Source organism: Lepus europaeus, chromosome 23 (genome assembly GCF_033115175.1).
Source record: "Lepus europaeus isolate LE1 chromosome 23, mLepTim1.pri, whole genome shotgun sequence".
Lineage (NCBI taxonomy): Eukaryota > Metazoa > Chordata > Mammalia > Lagomorpha > Leporidae > Lepus > Lepus europaeus.
This window is the reverse complement of record NC_084849.1, coordinates 16,551,541-16,572,664: the sequence shown is the minus strand read 5'-3', so window position 1 is coordinate 16,572,664 and position 21,124 is coordinate 16,551,541. Positions and strand designations below refer to the sequence as shown.

General features: G+C 61.4%; 1 protein-coding gene across 1 annotated transcript; it reads right to left on the bottom strand.

The window, feature by feature from the left end:
• Nucleotides 1-109: 109 nt before the first annotated feature.
• Nucleotides 110-19,660, bottom strand: HNF1A (HNF1 homeobox A). The gene is made up of 10 exons (XM_062182145.1): nucleotides 19,012-19,660; nucleotides 12,864-13,063; nucleotides 7,603-7,789; nucleotides 6,986-7,227; nucleotides 3,649-3,800; nucleotides 3,349-3,550; nucleotides 2,526-2,717; nucleotides 1,836-1,957; nucleotides 1,602-1,746; nucleotides 110-237 (listed from the first exon to the last, which is right to left on the bottom strand). The coding sequence occupies exons 1-10, from the start codon at nucleotides 19,335-19,337 to the stop codon at nucleotides 110-112; spliced, it is 1,896 nt and encodes a 631-aa protein (XP_062038129.1). The 5' UTR covers nucleotides 19,338-19,660.
• Between the last annotated feature and the right edge of the window lie 1,464 nt (nucleotides 19,661-21,124).

Genomic DNA, 21,124 nt, shown 5'->3' with positions numbered 1-21,124 from the left:
CCTCCTGCCGGAGGCCTGCAGAGCAGGGTCAACAGAAAGGTGGCCGGCCCAGCGGTCCCCCAGGCTGTGCAGGGCGCAGGGCCCAGCCTCTGGGAGGTGGTTGCCATGGTTACTGGGAGGAAGAGGCCATCTGCGTGGAGATGAAGGTCTCGATGACACCGTGGCTGGAGGGCAGCAGGTGGCTGTGGCCGTTGGCGGAGTCGGAACTCTGGTACAGCACCAGGCTGCTGGAGGACACTGCGGACGGAAGGGAGGCTGTGGGCTCCGCCAGGCCTGGGCGGGAGGTGTGGCGGTCCGGAGCCGGCAGATGCCGGGAGCCACAGAGCCAGGGCCTGGGCCGCCCTCGGGACGTGGAGTAGCCCAGGGTGGGGTGGGGTGGTTGCCCTGCTGCAGCTTGGCCAGACCGAACCGAACACGAACCCCGGTGCTGCTCAGAAGGTGTTGTAGATGTGAGCACCTGCCGTCAGTTCACGGTTTCTCTTAACTAGATTGTTGAGAGACAGAAGTAGAGAGTGCCCATCTACTGGGTCACTGCCCCCAAATGCCCACGGTGGCCAGGACTGAGCTGGGCCAAAGCTGGGAACTCAATCCAGGTCTCCCTTGTGGGTGGTAGGGACCCGAGTGTTTGAGCCGTCACTGCTGCCTCCTAGTGTCCACACTGGCAGGAAGGTGGAGTCGAGCAGAACCAGACATCACACTCTGCTACAGAACACAAACGCCTGCTCCGGTGAAGAGCTTACCCCGATGGGGGTGGGCCTCGCCCAAGCAGGTGGAGGCCTTAGGAGCCAGAACGAGTTTCCTAGAGGAGGAATTGCACCGGAGCTGCCAGCCCCCAGCTGGCCTGCCCCCAGCGCTGCAAACCGGCCGTGCTCACAGGCAGGGGCCAGCGTCTTCGGTTCATCTCTGCAGACAGCCCATGAGCTCTCTGACTGATGGGGGTTAGGAGAATGCACTTCAAGGTTGGACCTGGGTTCAAGTCCTGGCTCTGCCACCCAGTAGCTGTGGGACACGAGGCGGGTCTCTCACCTCCTCTGTGAAATGGGACTAATGATGTACATGCCCCCCGGGGTAAAGCATGGAGCTGGGATGGGGTGCAGCCACCAGGGCCGGGTGAGGGACCCTGCAGTCAGCTTGCAATGGCCGCCCCAGGCCTCCAAGGTTGGCAGCGCCTGCTCTTCACCCCTGCCTGTAGCGTGCAAACTCAGGAGCCAACAGGGCATGCGTGAGCGGGTCAAGGGGCAGGTGTGGCTGGCAGCCCACACTCCATGGCTTCGGGGGAATGGGAGCCCTTTAGTGCCTCCGGACGTCTCAGCGTCGGCAGCTCATTCAGAGAACGCTGAATGCGGGGCCGAGCCAACCCGAATGTCGGTGAGCCGTACAGGCCCAGCACAAGCCCAGGCTGCCCGCCGCTTACCTGCCTCTGCCTCTTCGTATCGCTTAGTCTTTTTGCTTGCTTAATGGGCTGCTCCCCTGAGACAGGCCCCGTTCTCCTGTGGCTGCCCGCGCACTCTATGTGCACCCAGGCCCTGCCTGAGAGGCACCTGCTGCTCACCCCCTGGCCCGGGGACAGCAAGGAAGCAGGCAAGGCTAGGGCCACTCACCTGTGGGGCTGGTGCTGAGCCGGTGGGCAGGCTGCAGGTGCTGGATGCCAGCAGGGTCCTGGCTGGGGATGTGGATGGTGGTGGCCGGGGACGCCGGCGCGTGCAGCCCGGACTCACTGGAGGCCTCGGCGTCGGAGGCGAAGACCTGGGAGACCAGAGCAGCTTCCTGAGCCCCAGGCGTGGAGGGGACTTTGGGCCGGGGCCACAGCGGGGCTGGGCAGGCCTGGGCCTTACCTGCTTGGTGGGCGTGAGGCTGGCCAGGGCGCTCAGGTTGGTGGTGTCGGTGATGAGCATGGTCTGGGGCAGCAGGCCTGTGTGCGTGTACTGAGCCACCTCGGGCTTGTGGCTGTAGAGGGCTGCCCAGGAGGGACACAGACATGGCACCCTGGGCTAGCTTGGACCCCTCCCCAGAGGGTGCTCGGGGGGAAGTGGAGCATGGGGCCTGCTGAAGTGGCCCAAAAGGGCTGTGGCTGGGGATCCAGGGCTGGGATTTCCCAACCCGGGGTCTCCAGTAACAAGGGTGGGCCCCGTCCCCCACTACTGCGACCTGCTCAGCTGGGACTGGAGCCTGAGGCAGGCTGAGAACCAACTGCAGCTCTTGTCACCGGCAGACGGTGGAAGACACAGGTGCACTGCTCCCGCACCAAGCTCAGGAGCTCCCGCAGGTGCTGGTGTGCCCAGCGTGCGCTCAGCACTGGGCTTGGCGCGGGTGCTGTCTGGCTAAGCCCTGGCCTCTGACAGAGAGGCGGGGGCGCTGTTGGGGGCTGAGCGAGGCACAGGGCAGCAGCACCTCACGTGCGCACACACACACACACACACCCCACACGGTATGTGCTTCCACACATGGAATGCGGTGTGGCCACAGATACACAGACCACGATGCCCGCCAAGCCCCCTCCCACCGTGCGAGGCACGGGCGCTCACCGTGGGGGCTCTGCAGCTGGGCCATGGTGGCCATGAAGGGGCTCTGGGCCACGTGGCTCTGCACGGGCGGCATGAGTGGCTGCTGGTAGGAGGGGTGCAGCGGCTGGGAGAACTGGACAGGCTGCAGTGTGGTCAGGCTGCTGCCCATGCTGTTGATGACCGGCACGCTCTGCGCCTGAGTGGAGGCCAGGCCTGGAGCAGGAGAGGTGGGGGTCAGCCGGACCTCCGCAGACCCAGCCCACGCCCACCCCCCTGGGCCGTGCAGTCAAGTGGAGCTGGCAGGTTGCTCCCCTGCACCGAGCCTTTAGCTCCTACCCGGACAGTGACTACTACAAAGGTGCTCAGATTGGGTGCCCTGGGGTCCCACAGCAGTGCAAGGGCCCTGGACCAAGCTCTGCTCGTCTCCCTCAACAGCTCCCTGTCTGTCTTTAATATTGAGCACCAGTACACGTTTGCATACTATTTCTGGGCTTTTCAGGAAAGAACGGGAAAAGCATGGGTGTCCTTGCCCTGCTGTCTTCCCGTGGACTCCCCACTGCCTCGGGCACCCCATGCAGTCGGCCCCCTGTGGCCATGGGTTCTGCACCTGCAGTTCCAACCAACTGCAGATGGGCAATACCCGGGAACAGTAACTGCATCTGTGCAGAGCGTGAGCAGGCTTGCTTGCCATCATTCCCTACAGAACGCACAGAAAGCCGTTCACTTAGCACCGTCGTATGCAGGCGGGGACTGTGCAAATGCTGCTCAGGGTCAGTGAGACCCCGTGGCTCCTCCAGCTCCCGCATTTTGACTCCTCCCCCCGCCCCGGTCCCCAGCAGCTTACCGATGACCAGTGTGGAGGCGCCCGTGTTGGTGAATGTGGGGCCCAGGGAGGCAGGCTCCCCAGGCCCTATGGTCATGACCCCGGGCAGGGAGGCCATGATGAGGTTCTGGGGCTGCTGGTTGAGGCCTGGGGATGTCTGCTCCAGGCTGTGCAGTGCTGTCAGGGTGCTGACAGGGGGCAGAGAGCCCCCGGTTGCTGAGACCTACAAGGGGAAGCCAAGCCAGGTCAGGGGCAGCCCCACCCTGGCTCCCTGGGGCTGCTCCAGGATCCCCCCCCCCCAGGGCAGATGGGGCTGCTCACCAGCTTGGCTTCAGCGCTCAGCAGGCTGTGGCTGGGCTCGAGGCCCGTGGGGGACACTGGGTGCAGGGGTGTAGACACCGTCACCAAGGGCCCTCCGCTGCTGGAGGGCACCTCTGTCGCCTCGCTGGTTGCCGGCTGTCCATAGCGCACACCTAGGCAGGAGGCAGGGTCCAACCTCAGCACTTACATCCCTGTCTCACCTCCTCCACACCCTCACACCTCCCTCCCTATCCTCACCTCCACACCCTCACCTCCCTCCCTGTCCTCACCACCTCCACACCCCCACCTCCCTCCCTCTCTCACCCCCTCCACACCCTCACCTCCCTCCCTGTCTTATCTCCTCCACACCCTCACCTCCCTCCCTGTCTCACCTCCACACCCTCACCTCCCTCCCTGTCCTCACCACCTCCACACCCCCACCTCCTTCCCTGTCCTCACCCCCTCCATACCCTCACACCTCCCTCCCTCTCTCACTCCCTCCACACCCTCACACCTCTCTCCCTGTCTCACCTCCTAGTCTCACCTCCTCCACACCCTCACACCTCCCTGTCCTCACCCCTTCCACACCCTCACCTCCCTCCCTGTCCTCACCCCCTCCACACCTCCACCTCCCTCCCTGTCCTCACCCCCTCCACATCCTCACACCTCCCTCCCTGTCTTATCTCCTCCACACCCTCACCTCCCTCCCTGTCTTATCTCCTCCACACCCTCACCTCCCTCCCTGTCCTCATCTCCTCCACACCCTCACCTCCCTCCCTGTCCTCACCTCCACACCCTCGCCTCCCTCCCTGTTTTCACATCCACACCCTCACCTTCCTCCCTGTCTCACCTCCTCCACACCCTCACACCTCTCTCCCTGTCCTCACCTCCACACCCTCACCTCCCTCCCTGTCTTATCTCCTCCACACCCTCACCTCCCTCCCTGTCTTATCTCCTCCACACCCTCACCTCCCTCCCTGTCTTATCTCCTCCACACCCTCACCTTCCTCCCTGTCAAATCTCCTCCACACCCTCACCTCCCTCCCTGTCTTATCTCCTCCACACCCTCACACCTCCCTCCTTGTCCTCACCCCCTCCACACCCTCGCCTCCCTCCCTGTTTTCACATCCGCACCCTCACCTCCCTCCCTGTCTCACCTCCACACCCTCACACCTCTCTCCCTGTCCTCACCTCCACACCCTCACCTCCCTCCCTGTCCTCACCTCCACACCCTCACCTTCCTCCCTGTCCTCACCTCCACACCCTCACCTCCCTCCCTGTCTCACCTCCACACCCTCGCCTTTCCTCCCTGTCTCACCTCCACACCCTCACCTCCCTCCCTGTCTCACCTCCACACCCTCGCCTTTCCTCCCTGTCTCACCTCCACACCCTCACCTCCCTCCCTGTTTTCACATCCGCACCCTCACTTCCCTCCCTGTCTCACCTCCTCCACACCCTCACACCTCTCTCCCTGTCTCACCTCCACACCCTCACCTCCCTCCCTGTCTCACCTCCACACCCTCACCTCCCTCCCTGTCTCACCTCCACACCCTCACCTCCCTCCCTGTCTCACCTCCACACCCTCACCTCCCTCCCTGTCCTCACCTCCACACCCTCACCTCCCTCCCTGTCTCACCTCCACACCCTCGCCTTTCCTCCCTGTCTCACCTCCACACCCTCACCTCCCTCCCTGTCCTCACCTCCACACCCTCACCTCCCTCCCTGTTTTCACATCCGCACCCTCACCTCCCTCCCTGTCTCACCTCCTCCACACCCTCACACCTCTCTCCCTGTCTCACCTCCACACCCTCACCTCCCTCCCTGCCTCACCTCCTCCACACCCACATCACTGTGAGCCCCACCATTTGTCCCAGAGCTTTGCCTGGACGCCCGGCTGTGCCAAGCTCCCGCTGGCTGCCAGCAGCTCCTTGAAGGCAAAGGCTGCTCTTCCTTAGCTCCGTGCCCCTGACTTCCCAGTGCTGTCCCTACTGTGCCGTCGGCCGTTGCTTAATGAAAGGAAAGGGGAGGGACCTGAATTGAAGCTAATGAGACAAATGAGTGAGTGGTGTTGAACTGAATGGACTGGAATCCTTTGAATGAAATGGACTCTGGTTGAAATGAATTGTGCTTGATTGAGCTGAACTGGATTAAATTGAATCAGATTCAATTGAACTGAGCTATGCAAAATTAACAGAATTTCATTGAATTCCATTTCGTCAAGCTGAATGGGTTGAGTGGGTATTGGTTTGATTCAACTGTACCACATTTAAATGAGCCAAATGGAATGGTAATGAGTTGAACATAAGTGCATTCGTGTGATCCGAGATGAAAGAACTAAACTGAAGTGAATTCAGTGGGAGGTGTGGAGCCGATGGGCGGGATGCTGGGAGCGGTGTGCAGCAGGCTGGGTGGGGAGGGTGGGGCAGAGCTGCGCACAGTAGAGGGGTGAACAGAGCAGAGGGGAGTGACTGAGCACAGAGCAGTGTGGAAGTGGGGGTGCGGACCACGTGGACGGAGTGGATTAGGACGCATGGAGTTGAGTGGACTTGGGTGAGGTGCACTAGAGTAGAGTCAGCGGCAGTGGGTGGAGTGGAGGTGAGGGGTGTAGGATGGAGTGGGAAAGAGGGAGGTTGGTGGAGTGGAGTGGATTGGTTTAGAATTGAATGAATGGAGGGGCTGGTGCTGTGGTAAAGCCGCCGCCTGCAGTGCTGGCATCCCATATGGACACCAGTTCTAGTCCCGGCTGCTCCACTTCTGATCCAGCTCTCTGCTATGGCCTGGGAAAGCAGTAGAAGATGGCCCAAGTCCTTGGGCCCCTGCACCCGTGTGAGAGACCCAGAAGAAGCTCCTGGCTCCTGGCTTTGGATTGGCGCAGCTCCGGCCACTGTAGCCATTTGGGGAGTAACCAGAGGAAGGAAGACCTCTCTCTCCCTCCCTTCCTCCCCTCCCTCCCTTTCTGTGACTCTGCCTTTCAAATAAATAAATAAATCTTTTTAAAAATGAACAGAGTCGATGAGGAGAAGTGAGGGCATGGAGTAGAGTGGAGGGAATGGATGTGGGGGGGGGGGGTGCAGTGTGTGGAGTGGATGCAGTGTGTGTGTGGAGTGGATGCAGTGTGTGTGTGGCATGGATGCAGTGTGTGTGTGGAGTGGATGTGTGTGTATGGAGTGGATGTGGTGTGTGTGTGTGTGTGTGTGTGTGTGGTGGAGACTGGAGTGGGGTGGACGCAGTGGGGTGTGGTTAGTAGGGTAGCATGGAGTGCACGGATCCAAGCTGAAGACCTAAGAAGTGTGGGTGGCTGCTGCCACGGGTTCAGCCCTCCCCGACTGCCCAGTGCAACCGCCCACACAGCACTCACCGTGGACCTTGCTGGGGGAGAGCGCAGCGGGGGGCAGGCCGGGCGAGCTGTGGGCGGGCAGTGCAGGTCCTGGGCCGGGCCCCGGCGGAGGCCCACTGTAGGTGTCCATGGCCAGCTTGTGCCGGAAGGCTTCTTCTTTGCGCCGGTTGGCAAACCAGTTGTAGACGCGCACCTCTGTGACGAGGTTGGAGCCCAGCCCCTGTGCTTGCGAGGGGGACACCCCCCTCTGGATGCACTCCGCCCTGCAGAAACAGGCCAGCTCAGCGGAACCCTCTCCTGGAGATGAGAAGGTCCCGAGAGGGGGCGCTGTACCTGCACACGTGAGGCTGGCAGATCTGGGTTCCAAGACCAGTTCTGCTGTGTGATCTCGGGCAAGTGACTTAGCCTCTCTGAGCTCTGTCCATTCATAAAGTGAGGCAGAACAGCCAACAAGCAGCCACCCAAGGGGCACTGGGAATGGAGTTAGGTTCAAGACACTGAGCAGGAGTCCTCTCAACTCTCTGGGTTGGGCTAAACCCACAGCAGGTGCTCTTACGGGGCCTGGTCACCTTCCCCTTCCCCAGCCTTGCCCCAGCCCAGCCAAGCCAGCACCACTGCCCACCAGCTGTCCTACCTACCTGTTGCACTCCTCCACCAGCGTCTCCCGCTCCTCCTTGCTAGGATTCTTCTGCCTCTCGTAGGCCTGGAACAGGATCTGCTGGGACGCTGGGCCCCACTTGAAGCGGTTCCTCCTCCCCTTCTTGGTGGGCAGCTCATCGCCTGTGGGCTCCTCAGCCAGCCCGCCCTGTCCTGCGTGGGTGAACTCTGGAGGCACAGAGAGCTGTCAGGGGGCACTGGCCATGCCCACCTCCCCACAGCAGTGCCCCTGGCCATGCCCCTGCCTTCCTCTCCTCCCCAGGTGTTGACTGAGAGGAGCTCAGAGCTACAACTTGGAAACCATCTCATCCAGTGATGACCAATGCTTGTGCCACCACCTGCTTAACCCGTGTCTGAGGCAGACATCACCAATCAACACCTGCACATTGTCTCTCAAGCCAGGAAGCCATTGCACAGCCCTTCTGGATACAAGGCTCCGGGGAAGCACGCGCATTTGTTCAGAGACTTTACAGACGAAGAAGCTGAGATTCAGGGAGGGAGATCCCCTGTCTCCCAGGGCCGCACAGCTGGGCAGAAGCTTGAACCCTGTCACATCCTAAAGTCGATTCAGGGCCATCAGCAACTCTCAGACTCGGAAATCTGGCTGAAAACACGAGTGTCAGCCGGGAAGGAAGAGCCCTCTCCGGCTGTCTCCACTTGTGATCAGATCAGCCCTGAGCAGGCCACCAAGGAATGGGCCAGAGCAGGGAGGGGGCCGGCTCTGCCGTCCGCATGCAGGAAGCCAGAGTCGCAGGAGTGACCCAGGGAGGCGCAGGGAGCTGCTGACAGCCAGGCCTTGCCCGCTGCTGCCCTGGCCCGGATGCCCACAATCTCACAGCCACGGCTTCGCCACCCCTCCCTGGGACCACCCCCATGGGCCATTTGCCTTCTATCTACAACCATGGCATGGCCCCAGGGGGCTGGCAGGGGCCTGGACCAAGATCCAGAGCATAAGGCACCAGGATGTGGCCCCCAAACCTCAAAAAAAGGCCACACCCAGGCCATCAAAACCCCGGACAGCCTGAGAAAGCATCGTCACCAGGAAGGCTGAGGGGCGAAGACGACTCGCTCTGCCAGCTGCACAGTGGCTGGGGCCCCGGGGCCGGGAAGGGGCCTCCGGGGAGGGTGAGGACGTCTGAACGAAGCGTGGCCGTCACCCGCTCTGTCCCTGTGGTCCTTGGTGACAAGCGCAGCGTGCTCGTGTTCAGAACAGGGGAACCCGGGCGAGGGCTGCAGAGAAGTTTCTGGATTGTCCAGAAAGCCAAACGAGTTCTACAGCGACAGGTTTAGTAAGTCACCAAACATACAAAGCAGGGGGCGTGTGCCATTGTGGATGTGCCGGGGGGTGGGGTGGGAGAGGTTTGGGGGGGCCTAAGGGGGGAAACCCCACGCGGTAGCAGCCGCCCTAGCCTAGCTCTCATGTCCCCGGGACACTGCCACAGCACATCCATGGGACAGCGCCCCGCGGCACCACCACAGCCGTTTTATCTCCGCTGCCTGGAAGAGGGAACAGCAGCTACGTCCCGGGCAGGGCCAGCACTCGAGCCCCAGCGGCCGGCCCAGGTCCTTGCGTGATGCCATGTGATGCCAGGCTGCCTCTGATAACATCCACTCCCTCGGGGCACGGCCTGCGAGTGTCACTCCCTCTCCTGCAGGAAGCAGCCCCGGTCCTCCTGGGGACCCTCCTGAGCCCACGGCAGCCCCTGGCCGCCTGCCGCTTCCCAGGTCCCCTTCCAGCTATTGGCACTGCGTGGCCAGTGGCGGAGGAGGACAGAGCGGGCCCTGGGCAGTGGCGGCTCAGGCTGTAAACAGAGGGGCAGGGGCCCGAGCTGCTTGTGAGAAAGAGACGTGGACGCTGACTCTCCGTCTCATGGCAAGTCCTCAGGCCCGGCTGGCCTGCGGCTCTCAGGATAAAGCCGGTGGGAGAAAACACAGGAAGGGGCAGGTGCCGGGCTCAGGGGCAAGGGGCACGTCGGCTGGTGGGAGCCCCAGCTCCACTTCTGATCCCAGCTTCCTGGGAGCAGCAGGTGATGGTGCAAGTAATTGGGTCCCTGCCACCTGCGTGGAGACCCATGTTGAGTTCCTGGCTCCCTGCTGGGGACATTGAGAGAGTGACCCAGTGGATGGGAGATGTCTGTCGCCCTCTCCCTCTCTTCCTTCTCCCTTGCCTTCTCTGCCTTTCAAATGAGCTTTAACAATTTATGTATATGCACAGGAGACTACCTTCATGATCTTAGATAAAAATTCTTATGATGCAAAAAAAGTACTAGCCATAAAGAAAAACAGTAAGAATGGGGCCAGCGCTGTGGTGCAGCAGGTTAATGCCCTGGCCTGAAGCCCTGGCATCCCATATGGGCACCGGTTCAAGACCCGGCTACTCCACTTCCAATCCAGCTCTCTGCTATGGCCTGGGAAAGCAGTGGAGAATGGCCCAAGTCCTTGGGCCCCTGCACCCGCATGGGAGACCCGGAAGAAGCTCCTGGCTCCTGGCCTCGGATCAGCGCAGCTCGGGCCGTTGCGGCCATCTGAGGAGTCAACCATCGGATGGAGGACTTCTCTCTCTCACTCTCTGCCTCTCCTCTCTCTGTGTAACTCTGACTTTCAGATAAATAAATAAATCTTAAAAAAAAAAACAGTAAGAACTTCTGTTCATCAAAAAGCAGTCTGGAGAACAGAGTGGGGAGATACTTGCCGTGGATCTACTTGCAAAGGGACTCATGGGCAGGGTATCTTTTTAAAACTCCTACAGACCCACCATTAAAAGGCAGATGACCTGAGAGCCAAATGGGACGCCCCACATGGGGACTCGTGGAGGACATGAGAGCTAAGTGGGCACTTCAGACCCCAGGGTCCCATCTCAGCGTGCATGGGTTCAGCACCCAGCTCCAGCTCCCAGGCCCAGCCTCCCGCGAGTGCACACCCTGGGAAGCAGGGGTGATGCTCAAGCTGCCAGGCTCCCACCACTCCGTGGAAACCCTGGCTCCAGCTCCCAGCTCCCAGCTCTGGTCTGGCCCAGGCTTGGCTACTGCAGGCATTTGGGAGTGAACCAGCGAGTAAGAGCGACGTCTCTGTGCGTGTCTCTCTCATAGGTAAATTAATACAGATTTTTCTAAGGCCACAGTACCATGCCACCGTCACCACGGCTAGAATGGAAACTGCGGACACTGCCGGGTGCTGGCGGCGCTTCCTGGAGCTCCTGGGGCTCAGATGCTGTGGCTGGGGTGCCGACGGCTGTGCAGCGGCACCTGTGAGGGCTGAGCTCACCTAGCCATTCCAAGCCCAGCAGAAGCAGATACGCACTCAGAGAGAGCCACGTACTAGAACATTCACAGGGACACTGTTGACATCAGCAAAGCATGGGGAGAAACCCCGAGGCCTGCCGAAGCAGACGGAGTAAGTCCACCGGATTCACGCAGCGGACACGGGGCCAGAGGATGAGTCTGCGCCCGTGACATGGAGCAGCAGCAGCCACTTGATTGCTGGCTTGATTTTACGTGCAACTCAGAAAGAGCCACAGTTGGGCTCCGATGACCGAAGTCAGGGCCAGGGGTCCCTCTTAGAGGAAGGGGAGGCTTGGGGAGCTGGCGCTGCTCTGAGGTGGTCGTGTCCGTGGCAACAGCGGCGGCTTCACCTTGTGCTAAGCCTAGAAGCTAAGCCTAGTTCTAACAGATTTTTTAAAAATTATTTAGTTGTTTTTAGTTTGAGAGACAGACAGAGCTCGGATGCACCGGTTCACTCCCCGGTGCCACAACAGCCGGCACTGGGCCAGGCCTACGCTGAAAGCCTGGAAGCCAATCCCGCGCTCCCTTGTGGCCGGCAGGGACCCGGCTGCTTGAGCCATCCCCATTGCCCCCCAGGGCCTGCTCAGCAGGAAGCTGGAGTCAGGAGCTGGAGCCGGGACCGAGCCCAGTCTGACAGAGGACACTGGCTTCTAACCCCCAGGCCGGACACCCACCTCTCAAAATAAGTTTTTATTATTCTCACAGAAAATGTTCAAAGTACAAAACATGCACCGCTTTGCACCTGCTTTCCCAGTGTGCACTGAAGGGCAGTGGAAGCGAATGCCCCAGTGCTTAGAGTCAGGGTAGGCATGGGGCAAGGATCCAAGGTTGTGTGGGGTGAGATTTTTTCCAACAGGGCAGGCAAATGGGGGCCGCTGCTTTAAAACCAACTATGGCAGTGTCTGCCAAATATTTATGTATTATTTATTTATTTATTTGAAAGACAGAGTGACAAAGACAGGGAGAGACAGAAAGAGATCTTCCATCCACTGGTTCACTCTCCAAATGCCCACAACAACAGCCAGGGCATTTGGACCAAGCCAAAGGTAGGAGCCAGGGACTCCATCCGGGTGTCCCACATGGGTGGCAGGGACCCAAGCGCTTGGGCCAACACCTGCTGCCTCCCAGGCACCTCAGCAGAAAGATGGGTCAGAAGCAGCAGTGGGGCTTCATCCCGGCTCTCTGATGTGGAGAGTGGGTGTCCCAGGCAGCGACCTAGCCTGCTGTGCCGCGGTGCCTGACCCGCATCAGAGATGCTGAAGCTCCTGCCCTCTGGCCCAGCATCCCTCCCCGGGAGTGATTGCTGCAGACACACTCAGTGAGCACAAACTTAGGCAAATGCGATTGTTCGCAGCAGCAGACGGTAGTAATTACGGATTGGGAAAACCCTAGAAGTCCGTGGGTCGGTGGCCAGTTAAACCGTCATGGTGCCTCCAACAAGGGCCAGAAGCCCCTAGAAAGAGTAAGATCAGTGAGAAGATGTATCTGACGGGGTCCATGTTTGGTGCAGCCGTGAAGACGCCCCTGGGGACCCCCACACCCCCTGCCACAGTGCCTGGGCTCTGGTCCCAGCTCCTCTCTTTGCTCCAGCTTCCTGCTGACGCACACCCTAGGAGGCAGCAGGTGACGGCTCAGGGAGCTGAGTCCCTGCCATCCCCATGGGAGACCCGGATTGAGCTCCTGGCTCCTGGCTGCAGCCTGGCTCCATGCTGGCTGTTGTGGGCATTTGGTGAGGGAACCAGTAGAAGGGACTGCTCTTGTCTCTCTCCTCCCCTCCCCGCCTCTCTCTCTCTCTCTCTCTCTCTCTCTCTCTCTCCCTGTCTGTGAAGATAGATGAGCAGATGGATGGACGGAAGGACAGCCAGTAGACGGACAGACAGATGGATGCAGGAGATCTCCCGGGGGTGACGGGCTCCCAGCCCCCTCTTCGGAGTGGGGCGCGTCCTGGAGTGGTTACTTACGCTGGGCCACCTCTCGCTGCTTGCGGACGTACCAGGTGTACAGGGCAGCGCGCTTCTGCGTCTTCATGGGGGTGCCTTTGTTGAGGTGCTGGGACAGGTGGGACTGGTTGAGGCCGGTGGTGTCGACCACCTCGCGCTGCGGGATGTTGTGCTGCTGCAGGTACGACTTGACCATCTTGGCCACGCGCCACGGGTCCTCCCTGGGAGGAAGACAAGGACAGCTCGGCTCAGCGGGGGGTGTCCAGGGGGCCCATGAGCACGTGCCAGTCGTGGAGGTGGGGACCGTGGATGACAGCAGCCGTGGAGCCTGCACGTGGCCCTGGAGGCAGGGAGGTGTTGTCACTCATGCCAGGACACAGGGACGTGAGGACTGAGACTTGGAGACACGTGGACACCGACGTCGGCGTGAGTGGACTCCTGACTGCGCAGGCCCCTTGGGGAGGGTCCTCCTCATTGGGCCTTTAAAGTCCTTCCCCTCATCCCAGCTGACAGTGTTACTGGTGGTCGTGCTCTCCGCTGAGGGTCTGGGAGTGGACGTGTGAGGTGGGAAATGTCTGGTTCTCACTCAGCACCCGAAGTGGGCCTGACAAAGAGCAGGCCATTAGGGCACACAGGGATGAGTGGGTGTGTGTGGGATGGATGGGCAGAGGGACAGGTGGATGGGTGAGAAATGGATGGAGGGATGGATGGTGGATGGATGGCAGGTGGGTGGACGAATAAATGATGGATGGGTGGAGAGTGGATGGATAGATGGGTGGATGGATGGATGGATAGATGACAGATGGGTGGGTGGGTAATGGATGGGTGGATGGACAGATGGATGGGTGGATGGATGGATGGGTGGGTAGGTGGATGGATGAGGGAGATCTACCAGAGAAAGAAAAACATTGAACCTGAAAACAAGGAGGAGAATGTAGGCTCCCCCGTTTTATAGCCAGCACCACTGCGGCTCAGAGAGCTCACCCCACTTGCCTGTGGACGGGGCCAGCCCCACCGCGTGCCCTCCCGCCAGAAGGGGTTTGGTTTAAGTCACCAGCCCATCAGGCAGAGATCGCACAGAGCCTCGGTACCTCCTGAAAACCTGCGCCCCGCCCTCGGCAGCGGCCGGCTGATTTCCCAGAGAGCAGGGCACCTGCTGCTTCTTCAGCAGGGTCCCAGGGGAAGGGGTTACGGGCACTCAGGGGCCTCCGTGAGCCAGTACTGTGTGCGTGAGCCCTGGGCTCCACGCCCCAGGCTGAGCTGCTCCTGATGGCCTCCAGCGAGGGAAGGTGGGCTGGGGCCAGGTGAGGGGTCGCATGCATCAAGCACGTGACGCACTGATGGTACACGCTACGCCATCTCCACACACAGTCTTCCTTCGGTGTCCACGGGGGAGCGGGGCCAGGACCCCTTGCAGACACCAAGCTCCGCGGATGCCCACTGTCACTCAGAAAGCCCTGCTTAGTACTTGTATGTAACCTTCAAGTGTCGCCCAAGGACTTTAAGTCACCTCTAGGGTGCGCATGCTCTTTAGGGAACAGTGATACTGCTGGCCCGCCAGTGCTCAGTGCAGGCAGTTTTCCTGTGGTTGGTGATGCCCTGACAGCCACAGGCCCAGTGTCCGCAGTACTTACAAGTGAGTTGGAAGCCCCTACAAGCCCCCACAAGCTCCCAGCATTGGGAAGCTGCCCACTCCGTGCCTTCTCCCTGTCCTCAAGGACCAGCCCTGGCCAGGCTGTGCCAGGTGCCAGGTGCCAGGTGCCAGGTGCCAGGGCACAGAGCCCTGCGTGCCTCAGCTCTGCCCGTCTGGCTGCTGTTTTATCAGGCCTTTCCAGAAAGGCAAGGAAGGGAAGAGGGAGGGGACAGGGGCCTTTCAGGCGGTCAGCAGCGGGCACCGTGACGTCCCGCTTGTGGACAGAGGGAAGCCGGGGGGAAGCGTGCTCCTTGCAGATTCTCTCTGAGCCCGGTGCTGTGCTAGGGGCTGGCTGCCTCAGGCTTCCAGTGACTCCAGGAAGCAGGTGCCGCTCCCACGCCCACTCCACAGGTGAGAAAACCGAGACTCCGGGAGCTGACATCGCTTGCCCAGGGTGACACCCCTGGGACTTAATATCTCACAGTGCACACCCTCCCCCCCAACAGTCCTCTCCCTGGCTCTGCTTCTCACTGATTTCAGAGGCTCCTGGGGTCCTCTCTTCCCCACCACTCCCCTTCCCCCGCACCGAGAGAGCCAGGAGGGAAGGGCAGTCCAAAGTGCAGCCTGGTGCCTTGTCTGGCAAACATGTTTATCTGATTGCAGGGCGGGCGGCCCCATGGCCTCCCTCCCCCACCCCAGCCACCACCCTCTGCCCTGCCTCCCGCAGCGGAAGCTCCACTGCCTGCTGCTGCCCTGTTTATGTCCATCCTCACTCTTCGTGCCCCCCCCCTCCCCTTTCCCTCTTCCTTCCTCCACCCCGGCCCCAATCTCCAAGAACACAGCTCCTTTGACAGCACAGCTGCCCCAGCTGTGAACCATGGCCAGTCTCCAGGCATGCCCTGCTGATACGCCCCAGCCCCTGTGGGCTCGCGCAGCCCATGCCTGCCCTGCGACACCGGGCAAATCCACGCCTCGCTCCCGCAGCTGCTGGGAGAGCTGGGTGCATTTCGTACAGGGATGAAGCGCTTCAGACAGGGCCTGGCGAGCAGAGGGGGCTCAGGAAGTGGGACAATGCTGAGGCATCATCGTGGTCGTTCTCCCTGACCCCGAGGTCCAGGGGAGCAAAGCCCAGGGCGAAGCCCTGCCTGCCTCGCCCTCCTCTCGCCTCCCCCCTGGCCGCGGCTTTGGGCCTTCTGCTCTGTGGCACCCTTGGTTTCAGGGTATCCAAGGTTGTGGAGCTGGGAGAGACGCAGGCTGAAGGGCCGCTCACCCAGAGGGAGAGCCGAATTCTCAGCGTGAGAGTTTAGACCTGAGTTCAAATCCGGCTCTGCCACCCGGCACCCACATGGCCTCGGGAAGTTGCCCAACCTTCACCACGTGACTCAGCCTCCTCCCTGTGCAATGCTGCTGGGGATGCGTCACACTTCCGGGACAGCCGGTGCTGGCTGTAAGCCCTCCTGCATGGAGGGGCGCTCACGGGCAGGGTGAACGGCAAGAGCAAGTGGGAGGGGAGAGGACCAGGTGCATGACCACAGAAAGGCAGGGTTACAGAGAGGGAGAGGGAGAGAGAGTCTTCCATCTGCAAGTTCACTCCCTAAATGGCTGCAACAGCAGGGGCTGGGCCAGGCCAAAGCCAGGAGCCGGGAGCTCCATGCAGCCCTCGAGGGGAGCCGTGCACAGCGTGGGGTAGGAGGACTCGGGCCCAAGCCCTAGACTCGCTGCTTGGGAAGTGACCTTGAGTCGGTCACGTTGGCTCTTGGAGCCCTCATTCGCTCCTCTGGAAGTCGGGAGTACAAGGCTGTGAGCGTCCTGCCTGAGCCCGTGGGATTTACCATCATCTCCTTCTTGTGGGGGGACCCCTGCCTGGGCCAGAAAGGGGGCAGAGCTGCAACTCGAGCCCAGGCAGGCGGCTCCTCCGCCTTGGTTCTCAGTGCCACCCACCGAGGGGGATCCGAGGGCTCCATGGCTGAGGTCTGAGATGTTAGAGGCTGGGGAGGACCTGGGAGGACCCCTGGGGAGGAGCCCTGGGTTCCCGGCTGCTCCGTGGGCCACGCCTCTATCTGCTGGGCGTTGGCCAGCTGGGAGCAAATGTCCACAGCAAAGCCGAATGGTAGCCACCCATTGGTTCACTCATTCATTCATCCTGCGTGTCCACCCCTGGGCCAGGTATTAGGGGTCTGAGTGGTGGAAAAGGCATCCCAGGCCTTGCCCTTGGAGAGCTGCTGTCCTCATGGACCCAGGCAGAAAACAAACAGATAAACACAGAGCAATGACAAGGGACAGAAGAAAGTAGAAGAGAGAGTGGCTGGGGGTGGGGTGGACATAGGAATCCCCCATGGATTGGGGAGAAATGGGGCTTGAAGCAGGAGGACCAGCATGGCAAAGGCCTTGGGGTGGGGATCAGTGTAGCTGGGGCAAAGCTAGGATGGGAGCAGACCAGGGGGTGTCCGGGAAGTCGCTGGGGGGACAGAGCCAGAGCAGGGCGCTGGGTTTGATCCAGTGTCCAGGTAGGGAGACTGGGGCAGAAGGAGGGGAAATAGAGTTGCCCAGGGTCATATGGGGAGTCAAGGGATGAGGTCTGGGGGAGAATGGGATGAGGGGTGAGGTCTGGGGGAGAAAGCTCAAACCTGTGGCACCCCGGGGAGACCCAGGACCCGGGACCCCGCCCTGACCCTTCCCGGTCTCATCCTCGTCTCACATGGGAAGTCCTGCCTCTGCACCATCTCGAGCCTCAACCTCCCCCCAAGCCCAGGCCTTCCAGGGGTCCCCAGGCCTCTCGGCCCCCACCTGACGCCAGAGGCCCCCCTTTTATCCATGGGGCGTTCTCAGATCTCTTTTGTTACCTGAACAATAAGTAACCCAGGTAGTTAGTTATAAACCCTGCGGGAACAGGATCTGGTTGATAATTTATAGCAACATCTCAAATTTAAATGGAAAGTAAACAGCATGCTGTTAGCATTCAAGAAAACCCAGGCGGCTTGGGAGGGGAGCGGGCAGCCTCCCTGAGCTGGGGTGCCTTCTGCCCGCTGGGCCTGAGCCCCTCTCCCCTCCCTGGCAGTTCCAGCCTCTCTCTCCATCACTCCTCTCTCTTCTTCCCTGTCTCCCCTCTCTCCCTCGGCCTCCAGGCTCTGCTGGTCCCCAGGGAGCACTTTGACCTCTGCTCCCCCCCTCCAACGCTGTGGATCAAGTCTCCCCCTCCAACCATCCCACCAGGGGGGCTGCTGAGCCTGAGGCCCCGACCAGCCAGGTAAGAAAGGCCCTTGGCACCCTCCACCCCCACCCCCTTGCCCCGAAGCCCCCAGCCCCATGTGGGGCCCAGAGCCGGAGAGGGCGCCCTCGCCCTGGCTCTGGCCGTGCTGGCTCCGTGCCCCTCCCCTGCAGTGCAGTAGCTCTTTGCCCTCATCTTCCTGCCAAGTCTGAGCCCTGACTGCTCCCCTGTCTGCCCCTGCCCCCTGCCCCCTGCCCAGGCCCTCGGGAGGCTCCCTGGGGCCTCTGGGAAGGCAGGGATCCACCTGCCCTCCCCGCCCCCCACCCACGGGGATCAGGACCTTGGACAGAAAAGACAAGGTCTCCTTTGGGGCTTGCAGGCAACGGCCTCTCCCCTGCCCCCACCCCATCCCCGCGTCCCCTAGTGTCCCGTCTCGCGTCACTCTATCTAGCCCCAGGTAGAGTGGGTTTGGACCCAGCTGCGTGAGCTCGGTCAAGCTCTACCCTGGCTCTGTGCCTCAGTGTCTCCGTCCAGGGAGCAGAGTCGTCAGCTGCTTCTCCCAGGTTCAGCTCAACACTGGGAGAAATGACCCCTGTGAGAGACCCAGGGGGTCTCCGCGGGGTCCGTGGTCACAGCAGAACCTTCAGGGAGGAGTGGTCCCAGCAGCCCCCCAACCCGGTCCCCACCCTGCACCCCCATTGCTGGGTGGGAGGCTGGCCAGCCCCGGCCGCTCCAGGCCACCGTCCCTCCAAGTTAATGATCACAGGCCTTATCAGGGCCTTTTGCCGTTTATAAATTTATAAAACAAAAGAGAAATAATAAAGCGCGTGGGTAATTAGTAACCAGGTCAGCTCTGCTGAGGAGAGGGGAGGCATCGCGCGGGACCCACCCAGTTCTCCGGCAGGTGGGGAGCCGGCCAGGGGAGCCCAGAGCCCGGCGGCATCTCATGGCACCCGTGGGCCAGCTTGAGGCCCGGGGCCGTGCAGCCAGGGGAGCAGCCCCCACCTGAGGCTGCAGTCACTCCAGGTGAGCCACACCTGGGCTTTCCCCTGCCCAGTGCGGGAGTCCCCGGACGGCCGGGAAGCCCCCCAAACCCCAGGCCCGGCCCCTCCTCCCCAGCGGGACTTCCCGGGCTGCAGGCGGAGGACTTAGCCCGGAAGGTAGGGCTTGGGCAGCATGGAGGCCATGGGCGCTGCAGGGGTTGGAGTTGCGGCCCTGACTCAGAGCTGCTAGGACGCGGCCACAGGCCCAGCTCTGCACCGAGCGAGGGCCCCCCCTTAGCTCCCAGGGGGCCGCCCCTTCCCGACATCTAGCTGGGGGGTCCTTACTGCAGCAGGGTCTCCACCACGGCCTTCTGGTGGGCCGCCTCCTCCGGGCTCAGGTTCTCCAGCTCCTTGAGGATGGGCGGCGTGAAGTCCTCCCCGTCGTCATCTGTCTCATCCTCGGAGCCCCGCGGCTCCGCCAGCCCGTTGGGCAGCTCCGCCAGCTCAGCCCGGCCGCCGCCGCAGGGCTCCCCCTTGTCCAGGGGGCCATCGCTGGCCAGCAGGTAGGGCCCCGGCTCTCCCAAGGCCTGGATCAGCGCCTCTTTGCTCAGGCCGGACTCAAGCAAGGCCGCCAGCAGCTCCGTCTGTAGCTGGCTCAGCTTAGAAACCATGGCTCCACCAGCCACGGGGCCACGCGGCCCGGGGCCACCGAACCGGCCGCCTCCCCCACCGCGCGGGGCCTCTACTTGCCCGCCGGGCAGCAGACACAGGCCAGGCTCCTGGCACCCACAGCCCCCCCAAACCCCAGTAGCCAGGCCCTGTGGGCACCCCCAACCCCCAACCCTGGCCCCAGCGGCCAGTGAATCAGGGCCCCTGCCTGCTGTTTACATTGGAGCTGGGGAAATTCTCCAAGGTTCATATTTATCCGTGTGGTTAGCGAAGGCACTGAACTTTGGACTTCAGCCCTGCAAAGTGCAGGCCTCGCGGCAGCCGGAGAACCAGCAGCCACAACCCTGGATGGGAGTGGGCAGAGGGGAGGGTGGGGAGAGCGGAGGCGGGGGGCTGGGGGCAGCTGGGAGCCAGGGGAGCCGCCGGCTGAGCGGCGCTGGGCCCACCCCCCCCCCCGCCCCGGGACCTCACAGGAGGTCAGGCGCAGGCAGGAGAGCGGTGGAAGCAGGAGAGGGCAGGCGCCAGGGAGCTCTGGGCGGCTGGGCGGGCTCTCAAGGGCAGAGCTCGGTCACGGCCACTTGGGGACCCTCCCCCGCACCCCAGGCCTCCCCACAGCAGTGCCCCCATGAACAGTGTGGGGTCTCCCTGAGTCCTGTCCCTGCAAACAGCCCAGGGCTCTGTCCACCTTATAGGGGAGGAAAAGTCACCGGGGCGAGGGCCGGGCCACACCGAGTGGGACAGGATCCCGGTGAGCAGGCCTCTGACCCCCAAGAGCAAACTTTAAGAGGGTGCCAACAGCTCTCTGCTATGGCCAGGGAAGGCAGTGGAGGATGGCCCAAGTCCCTGGGCCCTGCACCCGCATGGGAGACCAGGAGAAGCACCTGGCTCCTGGCTTCGGATCAGCGCCATGCGCCGGCCGCAGCGGCCATTGGAGGGTGACCCAACAGCAAAAAGGAAGACCTTTCTCTCTGTCTCTCTCTCTCACTATCCACTCTGCCTGTCAAAAAATAAATAAATAAATCTTAAAAAAAAAAAGAGGGTGCCAAAAACCACAGCCATCAAGATAAGTAGCATTTTTGTGCTGTCTATCTATTTAAGATTTATTTATTTGACAGACAGAGTTTCCATCCACTGGTTCTCTCCGCAGATGGCCACAACAGCCAGGGCTGGGCCAGGCCCAAGCCAGGAGCTCCACCCTGGTTTCCCACATGGGTGCAGGGACGGAAGCACTTGTTTCCACTGCTTGCCCAGGTCCATCAGCGGGGAGCTGGATCAGATGTGAAGCAGCCAGAACACAAACCAGCATCCATATAGGATGCCTGGGCTGCAGGCAGTGGCTTTACCTGCTACATCATAGTGCTGGCTCCTATGCGGAATTTTTTTTTTTTTTTTTTTTTTTTTTTGGACAGGCAGAGCTAGACAGTGAGAGAGAGAGACAGAGAGAAAGGTCTTCCTTCCATTGGTTCACCCCCCAAATGGCCGCTACGCCGGCGCTGCACCTATCCGAAGCCAGGAGCCAGGTGCTTCTCCTGGTCTCCCATGGGGTGCAGGGCCCAAGGACTTGGGCCATCCTCCACTGCACTCCCGGGCCACATCAGAGAGCTGGCCTGGAAGAGGAGCAACCGGGACAGAATCCAGCGCCCCGACTGGGACTAGAACCAAGGGTGCCGGCACCGCAGGCAGAGGATTAGCCTAATGAGCCGTGGCGCCAACCATTTGCATTCATTTTTAAAAAAATATTCCGCATTGGCTGGTGCCGCGGCTCACTAGGCTAATCCTTTGCCTGCGG